Raw genomic sequence first — 22,587 nt, forward strand, 5'->3', positions numbered from 1 at the left:
AGCTTCTCCTTGTCCCTGATATCTCCTAGTACTTGCCATTTTTTTTGTTCTTATTAATTCCATAAGTAACTATTCATGGTAGATCAACATGGGATTTCCAAGTATGATTTTGCTCTGTATCTGACAGTGGACTAGTTATGCCTCGCCAAACTTGTAAAAATGTTTTTGAGTAAGCTCTATTTTAGCAGAAGACAAGGGAATGCAGCCACACTTCTATTTCTGTCATGATTCTAATATAGGAAACAGCTTTCAAAATCCCTGCCAGTTGCCCTGAATGTCTGTCTGAAAGTGCTAAACAACAGTCAATCCCAACTGTTCCAGATTTATTTATAACTGACTTCTTAGTTATCAATCAGGGCTGCAGCATCATACGTCCTGCGTTCCTGTCTTTGAGATTCACTTACAGTCATGTTAAGCTTGGTAGGTCAAATGTGCTTGGCTTACTCTGATCCCACATGGACAGCATCTGCATAGAAGACAGAATGTCATTACCAGGACTCAAAGGGTAAAGTTTGAATGTGTGTTATAATTGTTTTTCACAGCTTTTTGGTCTGTTTTATTTATAGAGAGTACTTCTTCTCCAGAGTTATTATGGAATCATTGACAGAAGTACCACAATAAAATGCCTCAAAGGCTGGTTTTCATCAGAAGTTCCTTTAGAATTAAAATTAAGTAATTTTTTTTTCTGTTTTGATGCATTATCAGGCATTTCTTTAAAAATACAGTGAAATGAAAAGGGATATTTCAAATTATGCTTGATACAAAATTCAGTGACATGACTTATTCAGCTGTCAAATACTCATGAATTCAAATGTTTTCTCCCTTCCTTTTTCTGGATAGCTTCTTTTCCATGTTGCATTGCTAGTCTGTAAATTCTATGATATTTTGAATATGATTCTTTCAAATGGAAAATATGTCCCCCCCAAAAAAAGATAAATTAAATTATAGAGGAGAGAATGAGATGGTTTTTGTGTGCTAGCAATCTCAAAGGAAAACAAGAAAAACGGACGGCTGGAATGCAGTGGGGATGACGTGGAGGCTAGTCTTTGTTCCCACGTTAATAAAAAGCCTGACCTACAAGGCTTCTCCCACCTACTTGAATGTGCCCTGGCAGTAAAATTGAACCCTGCTCTTTCTGAAAATATGCCATCACTTCCAGACAGACTTTAGTGTCCTTTTGATGGAGAGCCTCTTTCATTACTCCTTCATGTCTGTAGGGTCAGACCAGCGGGCAGTGTCTGGACTTATAACAAAGTTCAGTATTTTTTGTTTGTTTGCTTTGGTAAGCATTCGGTTAGAGGTCTGGAGCAGACAACATCAGTAGCTGATGCCATGGGTCAGCACAGTCAGCTGAGTTTCACACTAGGGCAGTTTTACATCATGGTTTTCTGTCTTCCTAGTTACATCCAAGTGATGTCATCCCTCACAGACCTGAGTGTATTAATACAGACTTCCAGTATCTACTTATCTACTGGTATAATTTATTGAATTTGTGGAATGTTTACTATGTTGGTGCAATATATGAATTCCCTATAATAGCACTATATTAGGAGCACTTTTTTGATATTCTTATGGTCAGGAACAAAAGGCTGCAGGAACTATTAGCCATGGATAATATGATCAAGCATAAAATCTGAAAGATTAAAATAAAATGTTGCTTACAGTCTAGTGACCCCCACCACCCCCGAGGGCTTTATCTGGTTCGTTTAGTGGGCAAGTCAGGCCACAGATGTGTAGTCAGTTCTAGCAAGCCTTATTTAGCTGATGTATTAGTTGGTGTGGTTGACTAGCTTAGGTGCAGTGGCATGTAAGCTGTTTTCAGGACTAACTGGGGTCCAGAAAAACTCCTGCAGCATTCAGCTTGAACAAAGGTTTTCCTGGATTGGGCATTCTGAGCAGTATGGTGTCACCAGAGGTCCACTTAGGCACATTACCTCAAGTTTAGTGCTGGACCTGATGGACATAAACTGGTTGTGTGCTAAATGCCGAACTGCAGTCTCTGGCATGGTGAGTTATATAAGGCTTATTTCAGTGCAGTGCCAAGGTGATGGTTTTGGGCCTTGGGGGATCGCAGATCAAGGTGGATGTGTCTGCACCATACTCCTCAAGCACATCTATACTATCCAGTATATTTTACCAGATATTGTAGGTTTTTGTTATCTTTACTGAGTCTTGCCTGACATTACAGAATACGCTGTGAGCATCTGTTTAGGAAAGCGATCTGGCTTGCTAAATGGTTGAGTTTTTGTTATTATGATGACAAAACCAAAATCATCTGATACATCAAACAGCCCTTACCAGATGTATTTGTTGCCAGCGAGCTCAATATTTACGTTACTGAGAGAAGAGGGACCGGTGGCACCCAGCTGTTTTGTCACTGAAAGTGTATTTTATGTACTTGGGCAAGAGAAGCTGATAACAGCTGACAATGTGTATAAGAGGTTCCTATTTCTAGTTCTGAGCATCTGTATTATTGCCTTAACATTTCTTTTTACCCCTCCTATGCATTGTAAAGCTTAGCACCATGTTTTTATGTTGGTGTCATCCATTAGGTGATTTTAATGCTTTGCTTCTGAATAAGGCCAATTCATTCCCATTGCCTGAAAAGTCTTTGGATTACATCCTTTGGCATCTGTTTGGATATGTTAGTAACGGAACTGGCAAAATTATAAATGCCATGTGTTGGTCTTGGGTAAGCAGATGCCCAGTTTGTAATGTGTTTACTTGGCTTTCACCACAGAGTACTGGGAATTAAATGTGGTTTGTGGCTAAGTATTTTTTGAATACCTACGAGATGTTGAGAAATAATGAAATAGTGCTAAAGAATGTTATCAAATGTAGTTACACATTACCACGACACAGTCTATTTCTCTCTGGCAAAATCCAGATAATTTATATTTTATTGAAATACAAATTGATGGGTTTTTTACTTATTTGCTGGTCTGCTGAGTTAAGCAATGCTTCTGCTAACTACAGTAATTTTCCCCCCTTTTTTTCATTAAACAGATGGTGCCAACTGTTTCAAAAACGTTCTTCTAGGTTTTTTTAACAGATTGCAAGCTTTAAAACAACTTTTTAAAAAGTCTTTACTGATTCTTTTCTTTGTGTTAACTATGATTTTTTTTTTAGCAATCACTAAAAACTGCACAATGTATTTTAAAATTACAAAAATTATGTAACGTCTTCCTCTGTTTCTTTCCATTTAGGAGGACTGATGTTTGGATAAAGATGAGATTTAGAGTGAGAAAATGAAGCATGGCAGAGCTTGGAGATAGGATGGGTTTGGAATGGGAGGAATGCTTTGGCTTTACAATTGATTTAGATGTGTGGTGCAGCAGTCTGAGCCTCTTGTGTTCTCCCTGTTCTTCACTTAGTTATTCTGTTATTTGATAAAAATAAGCACACTTGTCCCTGCTGCTCCACAGGGGACACTAAAGGTGAACAAGATCTCATGAAGAAGCAAATAGTGTATGCAAAGTTGCACAAAGTAACATTATGAAGTGATTCTCATGCTTTAATTTAAAACAACTGGTGGGACAGACTGTATGAGCCTTCCTGATGGTAACGTTAGATGCGAACACTGTTGTTTGTAGTCTTCTGGCTGATCTTGATTTTGGGGATGAGAACCATTTGCATGGCTAATTCCATTGTCACTGCAGTGGCAACAGTAGCTTCTGCCAGAGGAGAAAGAATGAACGGCTGCAAGGAGAAAGTATGGAGTCATAATTTTAATTTCATCAGCCATATTCATAAGAAGGTATCTGGTTTGTCCGAATACAGCAATCTGTTGTACTGAAACTAATTGCTTTAGCTTAACTGATCTAATACCATACCACCAAAGTCCAGCTTAAAAGGCCTAGACAAGTTTTGTATTTTAAAAACTGAAGTCAGAGATCATGCCGCTTGCTAGAATGGAAACTGACATTCCTGATCCAGAAATACATGGTATGGCAAATAGTGATGCAAGATCTTTTTTAAACTTTGTCTGTTCCAACACACACATGCACAGTATCAGTCTTTTACCCATTGACATCTGAGGCCCTGTATAGAATTCATAGTCCCTGCGTCTTCCCACAGCAGGGCAGCATAATCCCAAATCAATGCAATTCATAAAATTGCGTGGTAGCAAAATGCAGTACATACTGACCTGCTCTTCTGTAGCTGTGTAACTTCAGCTTGGTTTTGTATAGAATTTTCTTTTAGGCTTTTGATTACTTTTGTTTAAGCCTCCCTTTGTAAAGCTCTTCACACTATTTCCTTTCTTGTCCTAATTGTTTGAGGGTTCTTCATGTTTGTCCTGGTGCCTAAACCATGACAATGTTGTACTGATAATGATGATTTTAAAATGTCTGTCTTTGAGACTGCTGTGCCAGTTATCAAAGAGCATTCAAGGAGCTTGCTTCCTATCAGAGAATCTGTGTCCCTAAAACTATGCCATTTGCAATTTCTTTTTCTAGGGGTAAACAAGAATCTCATGAGGCAAAATAAATTTTTGAGCAATCAAGCCTAGGCAGAACAAGTCTGATTCTGAAGTAGTGTTGCAGGACTATTCTCTCCCAGCTTTCAACAAATGATACTTTCTTTCGGAATTGCTAGGTTGCTATTGATTTTATTTATTGTTTTTTTTTTTATCCCTGAAGAACCACAATTTTTTAGCAAGCATTTGTTGACGCTTCTTCAATCAGCAATTAAGGAATGGCCAGGTCTCTTCAGAAGAGGCTCAGCATCCATAGTCTCCACAGGATTTGGTAGTAAAGGTGTTTCTACCTGTCAGTCTTACTAATTGCTTATGACTACAGTAACCAAATAAGTAAATAAAGGCTATTTATCATGAGGAGTATATAATGATTGTAGCCAAATATTCCTAATGTAGTTCAGGTTATTATCGAAAACCTTTTTTGAGAGCCAGGACTGTGCAAGTTTAGAAAGGGTGGGTGGTGTAGGATTCAAGAATGAAATTTGGGCTTCTGGGTTCTAGTACAAAGTCATAAAGCAGAGTAAATCCAACCCCAGCAGCTTCTGTCTTCTTTGTTAGCGTAAACCAAATGTTCCTTTAAGAGAAAAATCTTATTTTTCAAAAAACAATTTATCCCTTTCTGCTTACTTCCCTCTTTTCTTTATTCTCCTTATGTGATGTCAGAAACCTTTTTCCAATCAAGAAATGACAAATTTGATGTAATGCCCACAATTACTGGATTGGCTCCTTTTCAGGGCTGTTTTGACGTGCGGGGGTGGGGTTGGGAGGGGCAGATGTTGGGCTGCAATTACTGATAGTGGCTCTCAATTATTATTCTGTAAGAACTGATCTTGCAGGACCACGTGCTTGATAACACCCTGTAAGACATTCTCCTAAGTGGGATAGTCTCTTATGAGATTCTATGTAATGGGACCAAATCATATTATTTTCTGCCTATAACACAAAAGAAGGCTGTTGTCAAAACTTAGAACTCTGTTTTATGTTATGGTTTTTTTTGTCCTCAAGAATTTGTGGTTGAGTTTTAGTGTACAGGACCCTTGTCTATGCGTAGACTTTTTTTTTCCTGACTCTCTTTTTTTTTTTTTTTTTTTTTTTCCTTCCTCCAAAGACTTCACAGTTCTTAAGATCTCTCTGATAGGCTGGAGTACATCCTCAACAGTGTCCTGGCATTTTTGGTAGTTCTTTTCTTCAGATGAATAACATTTTTAGTATCAGCAGCCAAAACACATTGGACAATATGATGTCTGTGTACTGTAATAAGTTTGTATGCATATAACAGGCAAATAAAGGACTAACTTTTCTGGTTTTTTGAAGAAGTCATATGGATTTGGGGCTAATGTGCCATACAGGAAATAAATGCAGTAGCTGTGCATCACCTAGGTTCCTCGTTATTGCTCAAGCAGATTATTTAAGCAGGAAAAGTTTTGTTGCCTCAAAAGTGAGAGTTCAAGGGCTGTGATAGTCCTAGAGTAGCTTTTCCAGTGCACGTTGCTAATGTGATAAATTTTAGTGTCAGATTTACTTGTTATGCACAGGAAAATGAAGATTTTAGTATTTGGTACCTGAAGACGAATAAAAGTCTACAGTTTCTCATGCTGCACTTCTAATTTGTTAAAGAAACAACTCGTTCTTATACTCTTCCTCGCTAATGTGCTAGTCCCCAGAGTTTCCAGAAAAAAGTTGTAAAGACAATTGTGTGATGTTCTGAGTTTTAGCCTGGACGTGCATCTGTCAACCAGCCTCTTTCATATCTGAATCTATTGGAAAGTGGTTTATATAATCAGGGGGTTGACTGCAATAACCATGTAACTTCATTTTACAGCATTAGTCACAAATTGCTGTAAGAGTGTTGTAGTCATAATTGTTCAAAGGCTCTTCAGAAGTTTTTGATAGACGCAAAATAGCTTTCTTACACCACAGAAGTCAACGTGGAAGGTTGTTTTGCTGAATTCAAAATGGCATTAAATTCTAGATTTCTTCTGTTGGGCTATGAGATTATTGCAAGAACACAGGATGTCTCATAACTCGGCCAGCGGTCTCATCAAAAGGCCTTCAATTTCCCACAGAAAAAATTCAGGTTTCTAAAAGACTTAATTGATTTGTTGGTAGCAATTAAAGGATGTGTACTTTCTGAGCCCTTACCATGGTCTGCAGTCCATGTATCACTTTTCTGTTTCTGTGTTTTGCTTTGACTGATGGGCCAGGTAGTATGTTGCGTGATGAGAGATACTTAGGCCACATGCATTGCTTCCAGCATCTCATCTGCACCTACTGGTAGGTGTTTTTCATAAGCCTCCTGACTCTTTAGGGAAAACTAAAGGTCACATGTTGGAGTTGCATAATATTCTCTTTCCAGAACAGTCTTTCCATAAATCATCTAGACACTTTCCTGTTGGTCATGTGCCAAAGAGGGAGGCTGTTTTCTCTGACTTGCTGCCTGGAAGGGTTAAAATTGCAATAGGATTTCTTATACTTTACGCAACTATTTTCTTAGACTACATTGAGTTAAGTCACAGTTGATATTTAAGGCTTGCCTCAAGGGGATTGCTGCTTCCAAAATCTAAAGAGCAGCTGACTGGAGTCTGGTTCATGCATCTACTAATCACTACTCATCATCACAAGCTTTCAATCAAATGCCCAGTTCAGTAGGTTCTGTTTAAATAGCAATTCCAAGCATCCGCTTTCTGGACTAACTGTTGGACTAAATTTGTTTGGGCAGATGCTGAAATAATTGAGCAGGATTTTTCAATAAGACTTACCTGTGTATAGTGCCTGTATTTTTTCTTCATTGTTGTGCAGCTGTTACCTGTAGTAAAACTTCTTGAAATCCTGACTTATTTAGACTAAATATACCTCTGACTTAAATGGAAAATAGACAAGTGTTTGGTTAAATGATGCAGTAATCTAAAGAACTGATGGTGGCCAAAAAAAAAAAAACAAACAAAAAACAAAAAACAAAACAAACAAACAACAAAACCAAATTTCAGACAAGTTTACCAATGTCTCTTTTGGACAGAAACAGGAAATCTTAAAGATAGCCCTTACTAAAGAATGCATTCTTTTATGAGTTTTATGAATATTGTATGAACTCGTAGATTTTTCAGGAGTAGGTCCTGAGTATTCAGTATTCTGCAGTATATAGGTAATTGACACCAATTTACATGCAAATTGAATATTTTTTTTTAAGTTATTGGGCACTTAATTTTAAAAAAGCTAGACTTGGTTGTGACCACTGGTTTTAAATTGTAGTGTTGTAAAAAATGATCTCGAAGAGAAAGGAGGAGCCCTAGGAATATCTTCTAGTAATCAAAGATGAATCTTACAAATCGTCAGCTATCCAAATCAGGGACAGGGTTAAGTTGAAAATTTTTACTGTTTTAGCTGCTACTTCAGGAGATACAGATCCTCTTTTAAAGAAAGCTTTGTATTTAGTGGAACAGAAGCACACAGAGCTTGATGACTGACTGACTTACATTTCCTAAATCAGAGCACTGAATCATGCATTTTTAGGGGTGTGCATCTCTTTGTCATTTTTGTGGATGATAAATAAATGTATTAGACTGTGACATATGGTATAGTAATTGAGTGTGCATGTATATTATACTGCTTATATCAAACTGAGTCACTGTGAGTACCTTATACATCACACGTGGCCTACTCAGGAGGTAAAAATACGATCTGGCATAAATTCCCACTGGATTTTTAGCTACTATGAAATGTCTGTATGGGGAAGAAAATATTAATTCTGATTGAGAAGTCTCTTATTGATGATATATTTAAATAGCGAATAGATATTTAAGCTAAAATGAAGTATATTAGATAATTCAATGTAGCTACTGTTTATACCGAAATTTTGCATAGGATAATGGCTAAAAAACTCCTAAGCAGACTGAAATATGTTCCTTCTTTGCTACTGTCACTTCATAGTGCACACATAAAAGAAAAATGCTGCTAATTCTGATTTGAATGACTGTCAGTTCACAACATCTAGCTAAATTTTCTTTCAAAACCCACAAACACCTAAGATACTAAAAGAGGTTTAAGGCAGCAACAACAGAGTGGAGAACTGAAAGCGTTACCTGGAATTTGAACATACCTAAGTACAGAAAAAGCTTTCCATCACTTATCTGTAGGAAGTAACCAGACCACTTTTGTCATATAGAAGCAGTTAAATGTTTGTCTGATTCTCATTAATCACTTCTAAAGCCAAGTAGATTTTACTGTGGTTCTCCCCCCCGTACCTCTTCATTTAAATACTATTTTCATTAAATGTTGCCTTTTCTTTTGTTTTGTAAATGGAAATATATGAATTGATCTGTAAATATTATGGGCTCCAGGATAAAAGCAGTCCTTTGAATAGCTTTATAGAGGACTTGATAATATTTAGTGCTATGTCTTGTTTTGCTAATCATTTATGAAGCAGCAAATTATTCTTTCAAATCATTGAAATAAGTTCAAGGGGATGACTGGTGGGGGGTGGGGTGAAAAGAGAGATTCTGTACTAGCACTGCAGCATATTCACTGTTTCTGAGGGTCACCTAAAAAAATAAGTCATTCCCTACTCCTGACCCCTGATCAGTTGTAATCATTTCATGCATTACAAGCTCGTGCTCTCTTTATAAATTCCTGTAAGCGTTATAACATTCTGTTTTCCATTCCTAGAATCACTGCAGTGATGCCCACAATTTTACCCCTAAGATAATGATACAGTAATATAAAATTAGTGTAATATCATCTGAATATATAAATCAGCAATTTATCAAAGGTAATATCCCAAATTACACTTCTGTTCTCTCAAATCAGGGGTTAGGACTGGTAATAGGAAGGTATCAGGTGCTGGAATGAAAGATGCTGTGGATACCTCTGCCCAAGGCAGCGTATATGCCTCTCGCTGATTTCAAAAGCTAGAAGCAGCTGAGAACTGGTCTCTCTCAGATGTCTCAGTGATGTGGTTGGTGAAGCGCAGATTATCGGTCTGCTTACAGGAGATTTAGAGTCATACAAAATCAGGAAATACATTGCTGGCTTGATCTATCTAAATGACACTGGGCATCTTCTCTTTTTGATTGAAGTTCTTTACTTTGAATGAAGCTCTTGACAACAGTCCCAAGTGTTCTGCTGTATCACAGCTCTAGTAAGTGCTGTTTCCTTTCTTCTTTGAAAGTAAATTAAAAAAAAAAAAAATTAAATGAAAACCTTTTCTAGTGTAAACCCCAATTAAAAATAATTGACTTGGGCTAAAAACTAGCCTGGATTTTTAGACCTTTGCTTTCTTCCCCTGAAAATCTTTGTGTTGAATTTATTTTACCTCCTGCTGATGCTACGCATTACACAAAAGATGAAATCAAGCAGACAATTTATATTTATCTAGAATTCTTCTATGGTAATGTTGCTTGGACTAGAATGGGAAATTGGCTTATTTGCAAAGAAGAGTAACAGGTTTTGTTTAAACTTGGAAACTGATTTCTTCTCAGCCATCTGCTCAGAGTAAAAGCAGCAGCAGCAGCAGACCTGACCCCCTCCAGACAATGACAACGAGCTGCTCTGCCCAGAGCAGTCACCATTTCATGTTGCCCTTGAAAACCGAAATTGAAAAATTCAATTCTGAATTTAGTTGCTTTTTTGATATTTATGATGTAAATGCATGCTTTCTCATGCTGCTGACCCAGAAAACTTACAAAGATAGCTCTTGCCTCATCAAAAATTTAGTCTTTGTCGTATGATTAATTCATGTCACTACTCTTATAACTACAAGAAACAAGATTGTATGTTATAGTCTTTGTTTTATGTTTTTATACCCTTTAATTCTGATTTATAGCTACTATAGATCATGCTGCAGTCTGAAGTCTCAAGTTTTAAAATGGCTATGACCTTTGAAAGAGGAGACAACCCTATAAATTTGCTGTTGCAATGTTTTACACTAGTGTAGAAGTAAAATGCCAGATAAAAAGAGAGGCTTTCATATGCTTGTAGAATATTTTTTTAGTTAAAAAAAAAAAAAGGCATTTCAATGTTTTCTTTTTCAATACAGGCAGGACAGGACAAACTGAGATGGCATATGTATACTGGGTTTTTTCCCCATAAGCGGCGAAAGTCTTGAAGTAGTGATGACTAGCAAATCCCTTCTATTTCTTGACGTGTTTTGTAATTGAAAAGACTTTATAAATCATTAGCTCTAGATAATCACTACAGCACTATCAAAATATTGTCCTTTCTATTCAACATTGAAGTACAGAGGAAACACTGGGGCACCTCTCCCATGTCCCAGAAATAAAGTATGTCCTCATGGAGCTTGCAGACATTCTGTGGGTGGGTTCTTGTTTGTTTTTTTCTCCATTTAAATTGAAGATGTGGGGGAAAACTCTCCATAATATTTATGACAACATAGCAGGTTTCAAATTTCTCTGTTATTTGTGTGATGGTAAGATCATTAAGAGTAAGGGTTAAATGTTAGTTTCCATTCTTTTGGTAATCTCAGTGATGTGGGCTATTTAATGATAAAACTGGAATTATGAAGATACGCAGTTTATTTTACAGAAGCTACTGATACAGAGCCTCAGTTTTCATTCAGCTCTTCCATACGATCTGCTTGCTTGCTGACTTTTCTTGATATGCATCTTGTCTTCCGTTTAACTATGTACGTTCCACTTAATTGCTATTTAGATTCAGGATCCAGTTATTTTTCAGTGGAACTGAGGATATGGAGTATATACCTTTAATTAAAACCACACAAAACCTACCCCAAAACCTGTCTTTAATGTTGCATATGGGGAATTTCTTACATATCAGACTACTCAGACTTGTCTGGTACTCATGAAAAACATGTAAAAATGAACAGGAGTCTCGCTGTAAGATGCTAAACTGTTCCCATTTCTTATACACCTTTTCTTTTTTAGAGAAAAGAATCAGCTGACAGGGTCATACACTGCCATTTAAAATTAGACTGACTAAAAGAAATTCATCTTTGCAGCCCTGACTAATACATAATTTCACTCTTCTGCAGTAGCTAAGTGAGATTACAGCCCTTTCTATTTTGAGGTTTCTTAAGTATTTAAAGCCTTTGATGTTTTTTGAAAATCCAGTCATGTCACTGCAACGTTTAAAAGAAAGTCTGTGTTTTTTTTTAACGCCTTGGATTTTTATTTTTCAAAAATGACTTTCATTTTTAATAGTTGTTTCATCTTTGGATTTAGAAATGTGTTTTATTCACGTTCAAAGCATCTTCTAATAAGATTACTAAGGGTGACTTTGAGCAATGACCCTTTGTCACCACATTAACTAATTTAGAAATTTAGTTCACACTGTTTCTAAATGTTCTTTTGTGGTGGGCTTTTAAAACAAATTTATTCTAAAAGTTCCAGTAAATACAACCATAATTCAATTCAAAACTATTTTTAAAAATCCAGAAAAAAAATAAAAGAAGAAAGTGCTATTTATATTTCATGAAAAAATTAAGTCTATTTAAATCTACTCTTTGGAGGTAGCTGTCTCAATCATCTAAAAATAAACCCAAAGACATGAGACTAGAACATTAATTTTCTTTGCTGGTTTAACTCTATCTTATTTTTTACATAATAATATGAGGTAGATAATATATTGAAAAATTTTTATATGAGATCTTAGGGGGATGGTAGATTTTAATGTAATCTTGGAGCCTATAAAATATCAGAAAGGACACTGTCTAAACTTTAAAAACAGAATGAAAGATTATATGCTTCAAAGGTAGTTTAACTTTTTTCAAGTATAAGCAGTCCTCCCATTTGGCATACGAAATGAATACGTGTGACTACCCAAAGACTGTTCTGACTTGCTATGCAGTATGTAAAGAGAAGAGAGATACAGTATATGATAGTATCTTGTGTTTCAAGTGACAACCTTGCTTCAAGCTTGTGGGACACAGCGTATAGGCCAGATTTTCCATTTTGTTCTCAGCAAGGTTAGGTGAAATTAGACCAACTGGACTAAATTATTCTTTCATATGGAAATTGTGTCACTGTTCAGATGTCAGAATGGGACACGTACAAAGGAGCTTAGTTCTTGTACTGCTTTCCATAAAATAATGAATCCTTGAGCTCAAGGTTGAGGAGCCCTGAGGCTGTGCTTCAGAATCTAGGGAAATTAGTCTCCTCATCTTCCCTCTGCTGTACCCCTTTAAAGGTTGTAGTGACTTTTCTTACAGCAGAATATGTTGTTGCCTTCTTCCAGTGAATTGAAAAGTACAATGTTTATTGTCAGCACTACAGTGATGTGTTGTACCAACAGCTGAGAAGGAGCTGGATTGTTTCTCATCTGCCAAGAAGCCATATATCTGTGTATATAGAATATTCAGCTGTTGTCAGGTACCTTGCTATTTTCTGGGGCTTCAAATATCTTGCCTGTTTTACTTGTGAAATCTGAGTCAGGAGCTGTCCCCGTTGAGTCCTCAAACCTTTAGACTATTTGGGCAGGTAAGCAAGGGTCACTGCTGAATTTTGTCTGCAACATACTACCACAGCATGCTACTGCCAAGAGCTACCAAAATTCTACTGTAGAGGATTAAAATTTTGAAATTCATCAAATCCCATACTTCTTGGAAAAAAAAAACATATGCTTTAAGTCATATGATACCCTTGATGCACAGAGAGAAGAACATGCTGAAGCATGCAATGCTGACAAATATGAACCAACTTTCACCATCTGCTAAAAAATTCAAGTTATTTGGATTAATACATTTTTGGTTTGGAAACAGAGTCTTATTAAGTCTACGTCACCTACTGTCTTTAAACGTAAAGTAAGTTTCTTTTAAACCTAAAACCCCTATAATTGATCAATCTGAATGTTAGAAGTCAACTGGCCCTGCACTAAAGCCTTTTGGGGATGAGGCTCATCTCTCATTGTGTGTAATAGAAATAGGAATAGAAATACACAGTACAACAGGATGTAAGGCCTGAAGTAGAAATTTTTAAGAATTTCTTCAGGAAGGATTACTCTTAAGAGTTTTACAAAGTTATAGCCAAACTTAGCATTTAAAAACAGCTGACAGAAAAAGAAAATTAATTACTGTTAATTTACATATTGGCATGCTGTTTTTTCTTTAAACTGAAATTTTAAAGAGGCTGAAATTATCTTGCGCAAAAAAGTTATTTCATTATTAAATCGCAGCTAGTGTGAGATAATTCTTTGGCAACGTCTGTTTTGGCATGTGTATTTTCCAACCTCATTTTTTATACTGGAATCTGAGTTCAGAGTGTATCTCCTGCTATAGAGTTCTAATTAAATGCAGTGCATCTATGGAAGCGCCTATTTGCTTGTATGAACAAGCAAATGCAGCTCTAAATAGTGGTACTGTGAGCAAGAGGGTAAGTCTTCAGCAATAGCAATGCCTAGCACTTCCTACTGCACATAGGAAGGAGCTGCACCTTTCGGAATTTAGGTTTTTGCTTCCCTATGCGATTCTAGAAAATGAGTACAAATATCTTTAACTTTGGCAGGTATCTTTCTTGTCCATATCAGCTTCTACATGATCCTTATACGATCTGAACTTCTGTTACATTGTCATTTTTCATTTCAGTGTAATCGTCTTTTATTCTTGACTGTCAAAAGTGCTTGAATAATTGGAATAGATATGCAATCAGCAGGTTTTGAAATAATGCTGGACATCACGTCATGCTAGTCCAGCCTGCTTGCTTTTCTGGATTAACAGAAGACTGCTGCTGTAAACTGCTTACCTGCCTTTTGTCAGAGGGCCCATGGAGACTCCGTAGCAGGCAGGAGAGTGTGTTACCGTCACAGAGGTCTAGAGAAATGAGGAGGTGTTAACTTACTAAACTTCATGGCAGGCACTAGCCCCAGGTTAGAAAACCGAATTCTTACTAACTTGGACTACTCTTGTAATCTATCAGCCAGAGAAAATCATCACGTATCTGGTTATTTTTAACTGGTTTGGGAAATTATGCTCATATCATTTACTTCACCCTCATAATGGCTGTCAGCTCCAGCTACCACAGATGTAACCTCTTACTGTGACCCAGAAAAACCTGAAAAAACTTAATAGAACAAAGACGCATTCCAAGCTGTTGCCCAGATTTTTGCTAAGTAATTAAGCCACAATAAATATTTCCCAATTTTCATTTTGACTTTATGCTAAAGAAACTTCCAGTATTTCATGGGTTTAAGATTATAAAAATCTGAAATAGAGAAAATTCTATTTTTTAGAGTTCAAGTCTTATGGTCTGGTCAGAAGATGAATCCTAAATGTTTAAATCTATTTAAATATATAGTAAACCATTATTTTAAAGTATGTATAAATGTACATGTATTCTTATTTTGATTTCATAGTACTGGAATGATCTGCACTGCATCTTCTGTGAATTTGTCTCCCAAGGCGTTTGTTTAAGGCACGGATTGGGCTGAACCATAAAGTGTGGCCAGTTGGCTTTGGAGGTGTAGTTGCCACGATAGTCTTGTCCACGTATCTAGTTTTCTGACTGGGGCATTTTATAAGGCTGAAAGAACTGCTAAACTAAAGATACTTGAATTTGTATAAAGTTTTTGCACTGATTATTGAATATAATCTGAACGGATGGTACAGAATGAGGAAGTGGGTGGAAAATAAAAAGAAGCTAAAAGTGATAGTGATTACAAGCTAATTACTTCCATACTCAGTTAATGCAATTAGTTTTGTAAAGTTTAAAACTAAAATGTTGAAGTGAAGTGTGTTTATATCTTTAAGGGATTGCTTTAAGAGAATTACATCTGCTAGAGAGGAAACTGATGTTTTTACTCAAGAAGCATTTCACTTTTGGTATCTTTAATCTGCTTCAACTCTAGCTATGTAAGTTCCTTGTTCGCTAGCAAGAATGATCTAACTTTTGTTTTCTTGGGCAACTCAGTCTTCCTAGATGCGTTCTGGGCTATAACTGTGTTGTTAATAAAAACTTTTTTTTGCCTCTGAAAACAAACAGATGCATAGAATTTAATATTCTTTGAGAAGTCACGCAGGACTAGAGATAATAGGGTACAAGGTAATTTGGTAGATAAGAACTCTACAGAGGAAAACAGTTTTTCAGTGTCTATCTTATTTATTTTTTTTTTTTAATAAATCAGTCATGTAGTATTTATCTAAAAAGGACACGCCAAATAGTATTCAGTTAATAATCAGTGTAAAATTATGGTAAGTCACTACTATATTAATAGCAAATAGACTGTATAAAGCTGTATCAAAGGTTGTCATCATTTAAATATGGTGTATCATCATGTAGGCACTTAGAATCTTAGGCAGAGAAAGTCTAGCAGTCCCTGCTTAAACTCCAGCTGCCTCTAATTGCTGCAGATTTTCTGAAAAGAGGTAGCCTGTAAGACACACAAGTGCTAAATTGTAAAGGTCAAAGCCAACATGTTCACATTCAGTGAGAAAACTGAGTTGTTCTGATTATGGAGCAAAAGAGCAATGGATGCTCGATAGAAAGTCCTCTTAACTGAGCAGCTGTATTCAAGTCTAGCAGCCAGGCTTCAGCTGGCTTTGCTTATTGTAGAGTGTGCTGTATTAGTTCACTTCTGAGGTAGCAAAAGTATGCACTGCTTGGGTCAAATCTTCATTCAAATTTAACAACATTAAGTAAAACTGAAGAAAGCTTTCTTGCCAGCTGCATTCGGAAGAGCACTGAATGCCACACACACTTAGTTTTCCGGGCTGATTTAAAGTCCTAAAATTCTGAATCACTTGGAGCAATTTTTATGGGACTTTCTTTCATTTGAACTGCTTTATTTAAATATAAATAACAACAGCATGTCTTTGACTCATAATAAAACACAATGCATACCATTCTTTTTCGCTCATGCTTACTGTTTTTAGGTGGGCATTTGTTTTCAGAGTTAAGCATGTGAGCACAGGAGTCTGTTTATCTGTTTACGTGTCCACTTTTTTGACCCTTTCTTCTAATATTTATTCATTGTACATAGTAACCAGAAACTTGGTGCCTCCATTGTAGGATGACAGTCACATCATCAGATACCACAGATACAGTTATTGGATAATATGAACCCCTTATTCAGCAGTGTATATTCTCACTGCTCAAAATCATTAATTAATCAAATAAACATACTCATATGCAGTGAAACACTCTTTTCTCCATTTCAGAATCAATACTGTATGAGGGTATGATTTATTCAGTGAATTTAATTTATCAAAACAGAAAAAATTATGAAATTTATGTTAGTTTAACAGCCTTATCAGTTATTTGTAATTTGTATGTCTTATTCACTTCTTGGATTTGTTTTCTTTATTAAAAAAATGCTTTATAAATTAATTTGTTCTTTTTGTTTCTTGTGCCTTTATCTTTTCCAAGGTTATGCCTTTCTGCTGTTCCAGGAAGAAAGCTCTGTACAAGCTCTGATAGATGCCTGTCTGGAAGAAGATGGAAAACTCTACCTGTGTGTGTCGAGTCCCACAATCAAGGATAAACCAGTAAGTAGCTTATGCCATGACACTTGTCCTGGTTGCTAAGCCATTTGCTCTTACTCTTTTCAGTTAATAAATAAATAAAGAAATACTTACAGTATTGTCTTGGACTTACTTGTCCATTGGCTGTTGCTGTCCTTGCTGTTACATAGAATTGACTTTCTGTATCAGCGTAACATGGTTTTAACGTTTGCTTCTTTCTGATAAATGCCATGTTCAATTAACTTTTATACTTGGTACTTCTGGTATCGCACAGGAGTATGCATCCTTTTACAATCTTAGCTGTGAAACAATCAGGTTATAATTTTTTCATCTATATTATTTGAAAGAAAAGAAAGCCTTATGCAATGAAACGAAAAAACTTAACACCTCCCTCAATTAAAATCCAGATAGCTTCAAATGTCCCCTGTAGTTTATTAGGCTCCTTAATTATTATTTTTTCTGCATGCAATAGCTAATCAATTTATAATTTAGGACTCATTTACCATATATAAATTGCAGGGTAAAAACAAGTAATGCAAACAGCTGTCGCAAAATAGAAGACATACTGTAACCTGTTTCTATTGTTCACATCTCTAACGTTCTTTAATGCTAGTCACTTTTGTGGCTATGTTTACGTACAGACTAGATGAAAACTACAGACAAATATGAATAGATAAAAAACGTGCTGCCTTTTAAAAATACTGTTAAAAAGCTTGCACAGATAAATAAGCAACGCAATATTACAGTATAGTGAGTCTGCTTACGTGATTTCTAGGATCAACAAATGGATGGATGAACAGCTTTATCCAAATAACTTCTGAGCAGGTTTTTTTCCGTTTAATCTAAAGATTTCTTATCAACTGCGTTGCTTGCTGCTTAACAGAAGTGAGCATTCACACATTATAAAAACTCCTCTTGTATCCAAGCACAGAAATTAATTTTATCTCCACTCCTCTCAGTGCTTTAAAATTTGTGGATCACAGTATGTGTTTTCAGGAAAGCCAGAAGCCCAAACTGCAACTGTAATTGCATATACATGGTAAAATGTTCCGAAAGTCCTTTCACAGATTTCTTATTATAATGGCGACTAGAGACAGGGAATTAATGAGGTAGGAGTTTGCTATGATGAAATTTAACTCAAGCCTGGCCTCTAGAGGTGATCAATGAACTGTCCACCTTCTTTCAAACCCAGATAAACTATGTGCTAATTGTTTTGGTGCTTATACCAACTATTTACTGCTTTTGCTAAGATAAAATTATATTTTTAATTATAGAAAGATATGGCACTTTTTTCTTAATTTTAATTGGATTGTCAAGTTCCTCTACTGAAAACAATCCTTAATACAGGTGCAAATTCGACCTTGGAACCTAAGTGACAGTGACTTTGTGATGGATGGGTCTCAGCCTTTGGATCCAAGAAAAACTATCTTTGTTGGAGGAGTTCCACGGCCCCTCCGAGCAGGTGAGTGGGAAGAAAACATAGGGCATGTAGTCGGGGGTTCCAGATTAAGCATAAAAGATAAAAAAAGATATATAGTAAGTGTAAAAGAGCAGAAAATATGTCCTCTCTTTTCCAAAGATCGTAGCTCCCTTTCTAAGTCAGTGAGTGTCTTCCTGTCTACAAAATACAAACTGTGAACATTTTTTATCTTGTGAATAGGTTACTAATTAGGATTTTTAGTAGAAACAGTTTTCCCCAAGTTTGCATGACACCCTAGAACTTGGCTGATTTTTCGTAATGTATACCGTCTTAATCCTAACCTGATTTGCTTGCTGAGATGCAGACAAGCTCCCCTTCCCTTTGACTAGACAAACTTCTCCCAGCCCCTTTCCAAACCAATCCCAACTGCAGCTCTGATTTCTCTCTCCCTTTTTCTCAACCCTAACCCTCATTTTCCCACGGAGCTATAGACAGCCATTGTCCAGAAGAAAAATGTCTCCCGGCCCAGGGTCTCTTGATGGCCCCACTCTGTACTGAGGATCACTTTGCAGACCTACTCCTAATGTAGCTCTTTTTCTCAATCTTTTTTCTTCACCCTTAACTCTTTTTCTTCACTTTTATTTGCAGAGCCATAGACAAGATTCCTTAGCCTTTGGCCAGAGGAAAGATTTATCCCAGCCCAGATCTCCTGGCAGTGCCCCCACTTTGTTTTGAAGGCCCCTTTTCAGCACTGCTCCTAACTGTAGCTCAACACTTTTTTCTTTCTTCCTAACTCTTATATTTGGTGAGCCAATGACAAGGTCACGAAGCAAGCTGAAACATTTCTCCTAGCTGGGTCTTTGGGCAGCCCTCACTTCATTTAGTAGTCCCTTTCCATCCTCACGCCGAGTCAGCTGCCTGGTTTCTCTTTTTCATCCTCTCAACTCTAATCCTAATTTTCCAGGGCTGTGGTAGGCAAGGCCCCTCAGTCATTGTCTCGAAGAAAGAACTCTAGATGAGGCTTCCTGGTAGGCCTCGCTTTCCTTTGGCAGACGTTTTCCAGGCCACTAGAACTTCAGCTCCTTGCTTTATCTTTCTCCTAATCCTAATTCTTTTGGGAAGCTGTACACAAGGTCCCCCAGCCATGGCTGACAGTAACATTTCTCCCAGCCCAGGTTTCTTGGCAGCTTTCACTTTCCTCACCATCTTAAAATAAGATATAAGACGATAATTATGTAAATAGTAACAATTAAACATTACCTCATTTCGTATTCTAGCCTTTATAAAACTGTCATTTAGTTTGTCATAGATTACATTTGAAATCTGATGCCTTTAAATAGTTAACTTCTCCAAAGCAGACAAATAGTTTCTGGTTTTTCTTGTTTGCAACTTTAAGGATCTGATACAGAAGTTCTTCCTAAGATGTCTGAACGCTGCATGGCTTCCTTGCCCTGGAATCCTATATATTCTTTGTCTATTGGTAAAAGTAACTTATTGGAACTACTATTGTAAATGTTTTTAAGCGTTCCTGATGTTTATTCTGTACTGTTACTTTCTGAGATCATTACCCAAATGATTCCAAATCGTTAGAAAGCAGAAGAATTTACTAGTCACTACATTATGCTGATAGTTCTCCCTTACTGTTTGGAACAAGAGTATTATCTGGTTTGGTAGAATGAGTCAGATGTTTGTTTGCTCGTTGCAAATGGACAAATTGGCATACAGTCTTCCCTTAATGTGAAACACACACTTACACAAACACACATACACACTCAATTTAAAAATTGCCTCTATTCTATATATAATTAACTAGTGAGAATTTTGTTAGAACTACAAGGATTTAAATATTTAGTATATGTTTTTCATTTTACCTTGCGTAGCTAAATTTTAACTTGCTAGTGAAAGTGTTTTCACGCATTAGCATAAAAAAATTATTGACTTGGCAGGGCCCATACAGGTCCCACTCTCTTGCTTTGTGAGGGTCTATCCCTCATCCAGGTGACAAATTTGTTTGCCTGTCAACTTCTACAGAGACCTTGGCTCTGTAACCCAGACCATACATCTCTGGGCAGGTTACCTGCCTCTTCGCCACTTCCTTCAGCCTCTTCTGCACTTCCTTCAGTTCTTTCCCTTAACCTCCCTCCTGTATGTTTCCTCAGCCATGCACTCCGCCTGTCTTATTTTATGAATGATATTTAGAACTTCTTTAGATCTTCTTAGTGTCAGAAAAAGCAACAAACCATTTTAAAAGATCCACAATCAAGTTAATGTTCAACGAAAATACTAAGTTAAGTTGTACCCCAAATGTAGGCTTGCTTTAAGTGTAATAACTCCTGATGTTTCACATGTAAACCACTTGCTTAATGTCTTTTCAAACTTAGTACTTAGGGCAAAATATCAGATTCTAAATAACAGGAATATCTTTGAGTGATCTCATATGCAACCTAGCATTAACAAGCCTGGCTGGAGCTTGGGGTGATCCTGAATACCTAATTCCAAATACCACAGTTTTAATTTACAATATGATAAATTTTAAAACAGTTGACCTGATACCTACTTTAACAACGTGACTCTGCATTTTTTTCACACTTTAGTCACACCAAGTTTCTTTTTACAGATTCTGGGTTTTGCCTTTCTATTTTACTGTAATTCACGTAGAATTGATTCAACCCGTTAAAACCAATGTTTGGGTTTGCTATTTTAGACTTTGGAAGACAAGTACGCTAAGGCAAAAAGCCCTTTTCTTCGAATGCAACAAGTGAAACACAACACTGTTATTTATGTTAAATCTATAATATTTAACAATTGACTTCTTGCAGTTGAATTGGCAATGATTATGGACCGTTTATATGGAGGTGTCTGCTATGCTGGCATTGATACAGACCCAGAGTTGAAGTATCCAAAAGGTGCTGGCAGGGTGGCTTTCTCCAATCAGCAGAGCTATATTGCTGCTATCAGTGCTCGCTTTGTCCAGCTCCAACATAATGACATTGATAAACGGGTAAGTAAAAGAGCATGATGAAAAACATCCTTCTGTTAATATCGTGTTGGAGAACACTGTAACCTCAACCTTCAGATGACATTTTTTAATTATTTAAAAGCATATTTGAGCAGCTAAAGCAGAGTGAAAAAATGTATCTTAAGCATCTTAAATAACTGTTTAGCACTAAAACCAGAAAATAGTTGTTGGTGAGCTCATTTATTCTTGGTTTTGTTTTGAATTCGGAAGGTCAAATACCATAGAATTTCCCAGCTGCTTTCTCTTCCATTAGATGTTTGCTCATTGTGCATCAACAGCTTTTAGCTAGTGGCTACTTACATAGCTTCTGGCATTTCTGCTATTATTAGGCAACATTTTCTCTTGGCAATGTATGTCTAGACTTAAGGTTCCTAAAACACAGGTTTATCGTAAGTATAATAGGTAATGCTGACCTCAAAAGCCTTGAGAATTATTTAACCAAAACCAAATGCTACTAGATGCTTGATAGGCAAAAGGGGGAAAATGATATGGTTTTCTTCAGTCCATATGTAATCCTGGTTTCTAAAGGGCTTTTCAAGGACCAAGTGAAGTTAAGGTATTTACTGAAATCTGAGTTGAAGACATTAAAAGAAAACATTACTTAATTTCCAAGATATTTTTTTCCTTTAGACCTTCTGTCTTTGCCTCTTGATTACACGTAGAAGTAACACCTGTGTTTTTGAGGACTCAGCATTTAGAATTCAAAAGAACATACGGCATGCACTGCTGCTATGTATTTTTACAATAGGGATGGCTTGTTTTCTACTTAATCTAATATAAATGGTTAAGAAGTCAGCTTGACAGGTGCTGGGTGTGTCCATTATGTGCAGTATACATATAAAACCACACAGCTGCAAAGTCCAAGCTATTTTTACTTTCTCTTTAAAAATCTGAACTGAACATTTTGTCAGATTAGATGAGGTCATGGAGTTATAAATCCTCAAACTATTTTTCTGTGGTGCTACTATACCTCATGATTTTAACTAAGACAAGGCTGTTCAATATTTCTTGTCAATTGAATTCTGAAAAATTTTACAGAGAGACTAAGAAGATTAATTTTGGAGTCTTAACCACAGTGTTGAACCCTTTGAGATTTATGTATCAGCCATGGTTAAAAACTTGGTTTTTTTTTCTAAGCTTTAAGATAGAGCCACAAATGATGCTCACTGGTAGTTTTTTCCATCAATCAGTACTTTTCACAGTTGGCTGCTTGATAATTTAAGTTTACTTCATTATATTTTATCTGTTTT

The 22,587-nt window shown here is 36.5% G+C and overlaps 1 protein-coding gene across 8 annotated transcripts in view; it reads left to right on the top strand.

Annotated features, from left to right (window-relative positions):
• The window catches only part of CPEB3 (cytoplasmic polyadenylation element binding protein 3), a 95,818-nt gene that overhangs the window by 67,854 nt on the left and 5,377 nt on the right, over positions 1 to 22,587 (top strand). For all 8 annotated transcript variants that reach the window (XM_054207216.1, XM_054207214.1, XM_054207212.1 and 5 more), the window contains 3 exons: positions 16,804 to 16,922; positions 18,246 to 18,360; positions 21,138 to 21,319. In XM_054207216.1, the coding sequence (XP_054063191.1) occupies positions 16,804 to 16,922; positions 18,246 to 18,360; positions 21,138 to 21,319 (416 nt within the window). The remainder of the gene's footprint in view (positions 1 to 16,803; positions 16,923 to 18,245; positions 18,361 to 21,137; positions 21,320 to 22,587) is intronic.

The sequence above is a fragment of the Rissa tridactyla genome, chromosome 6, assembly GCF_028500815.1.
Source record: "Rissa tridactyla isolate bRisTri1 chromosome 6, bRisTri1.patW.cur.20221130, whole genome shotgun sequence".
Lineage (NCBI taxonomy): Eukaryota > Metazoa > Chordata > Aves > Charadriiformes > Laridae > Rissa > Rissa tridactyla.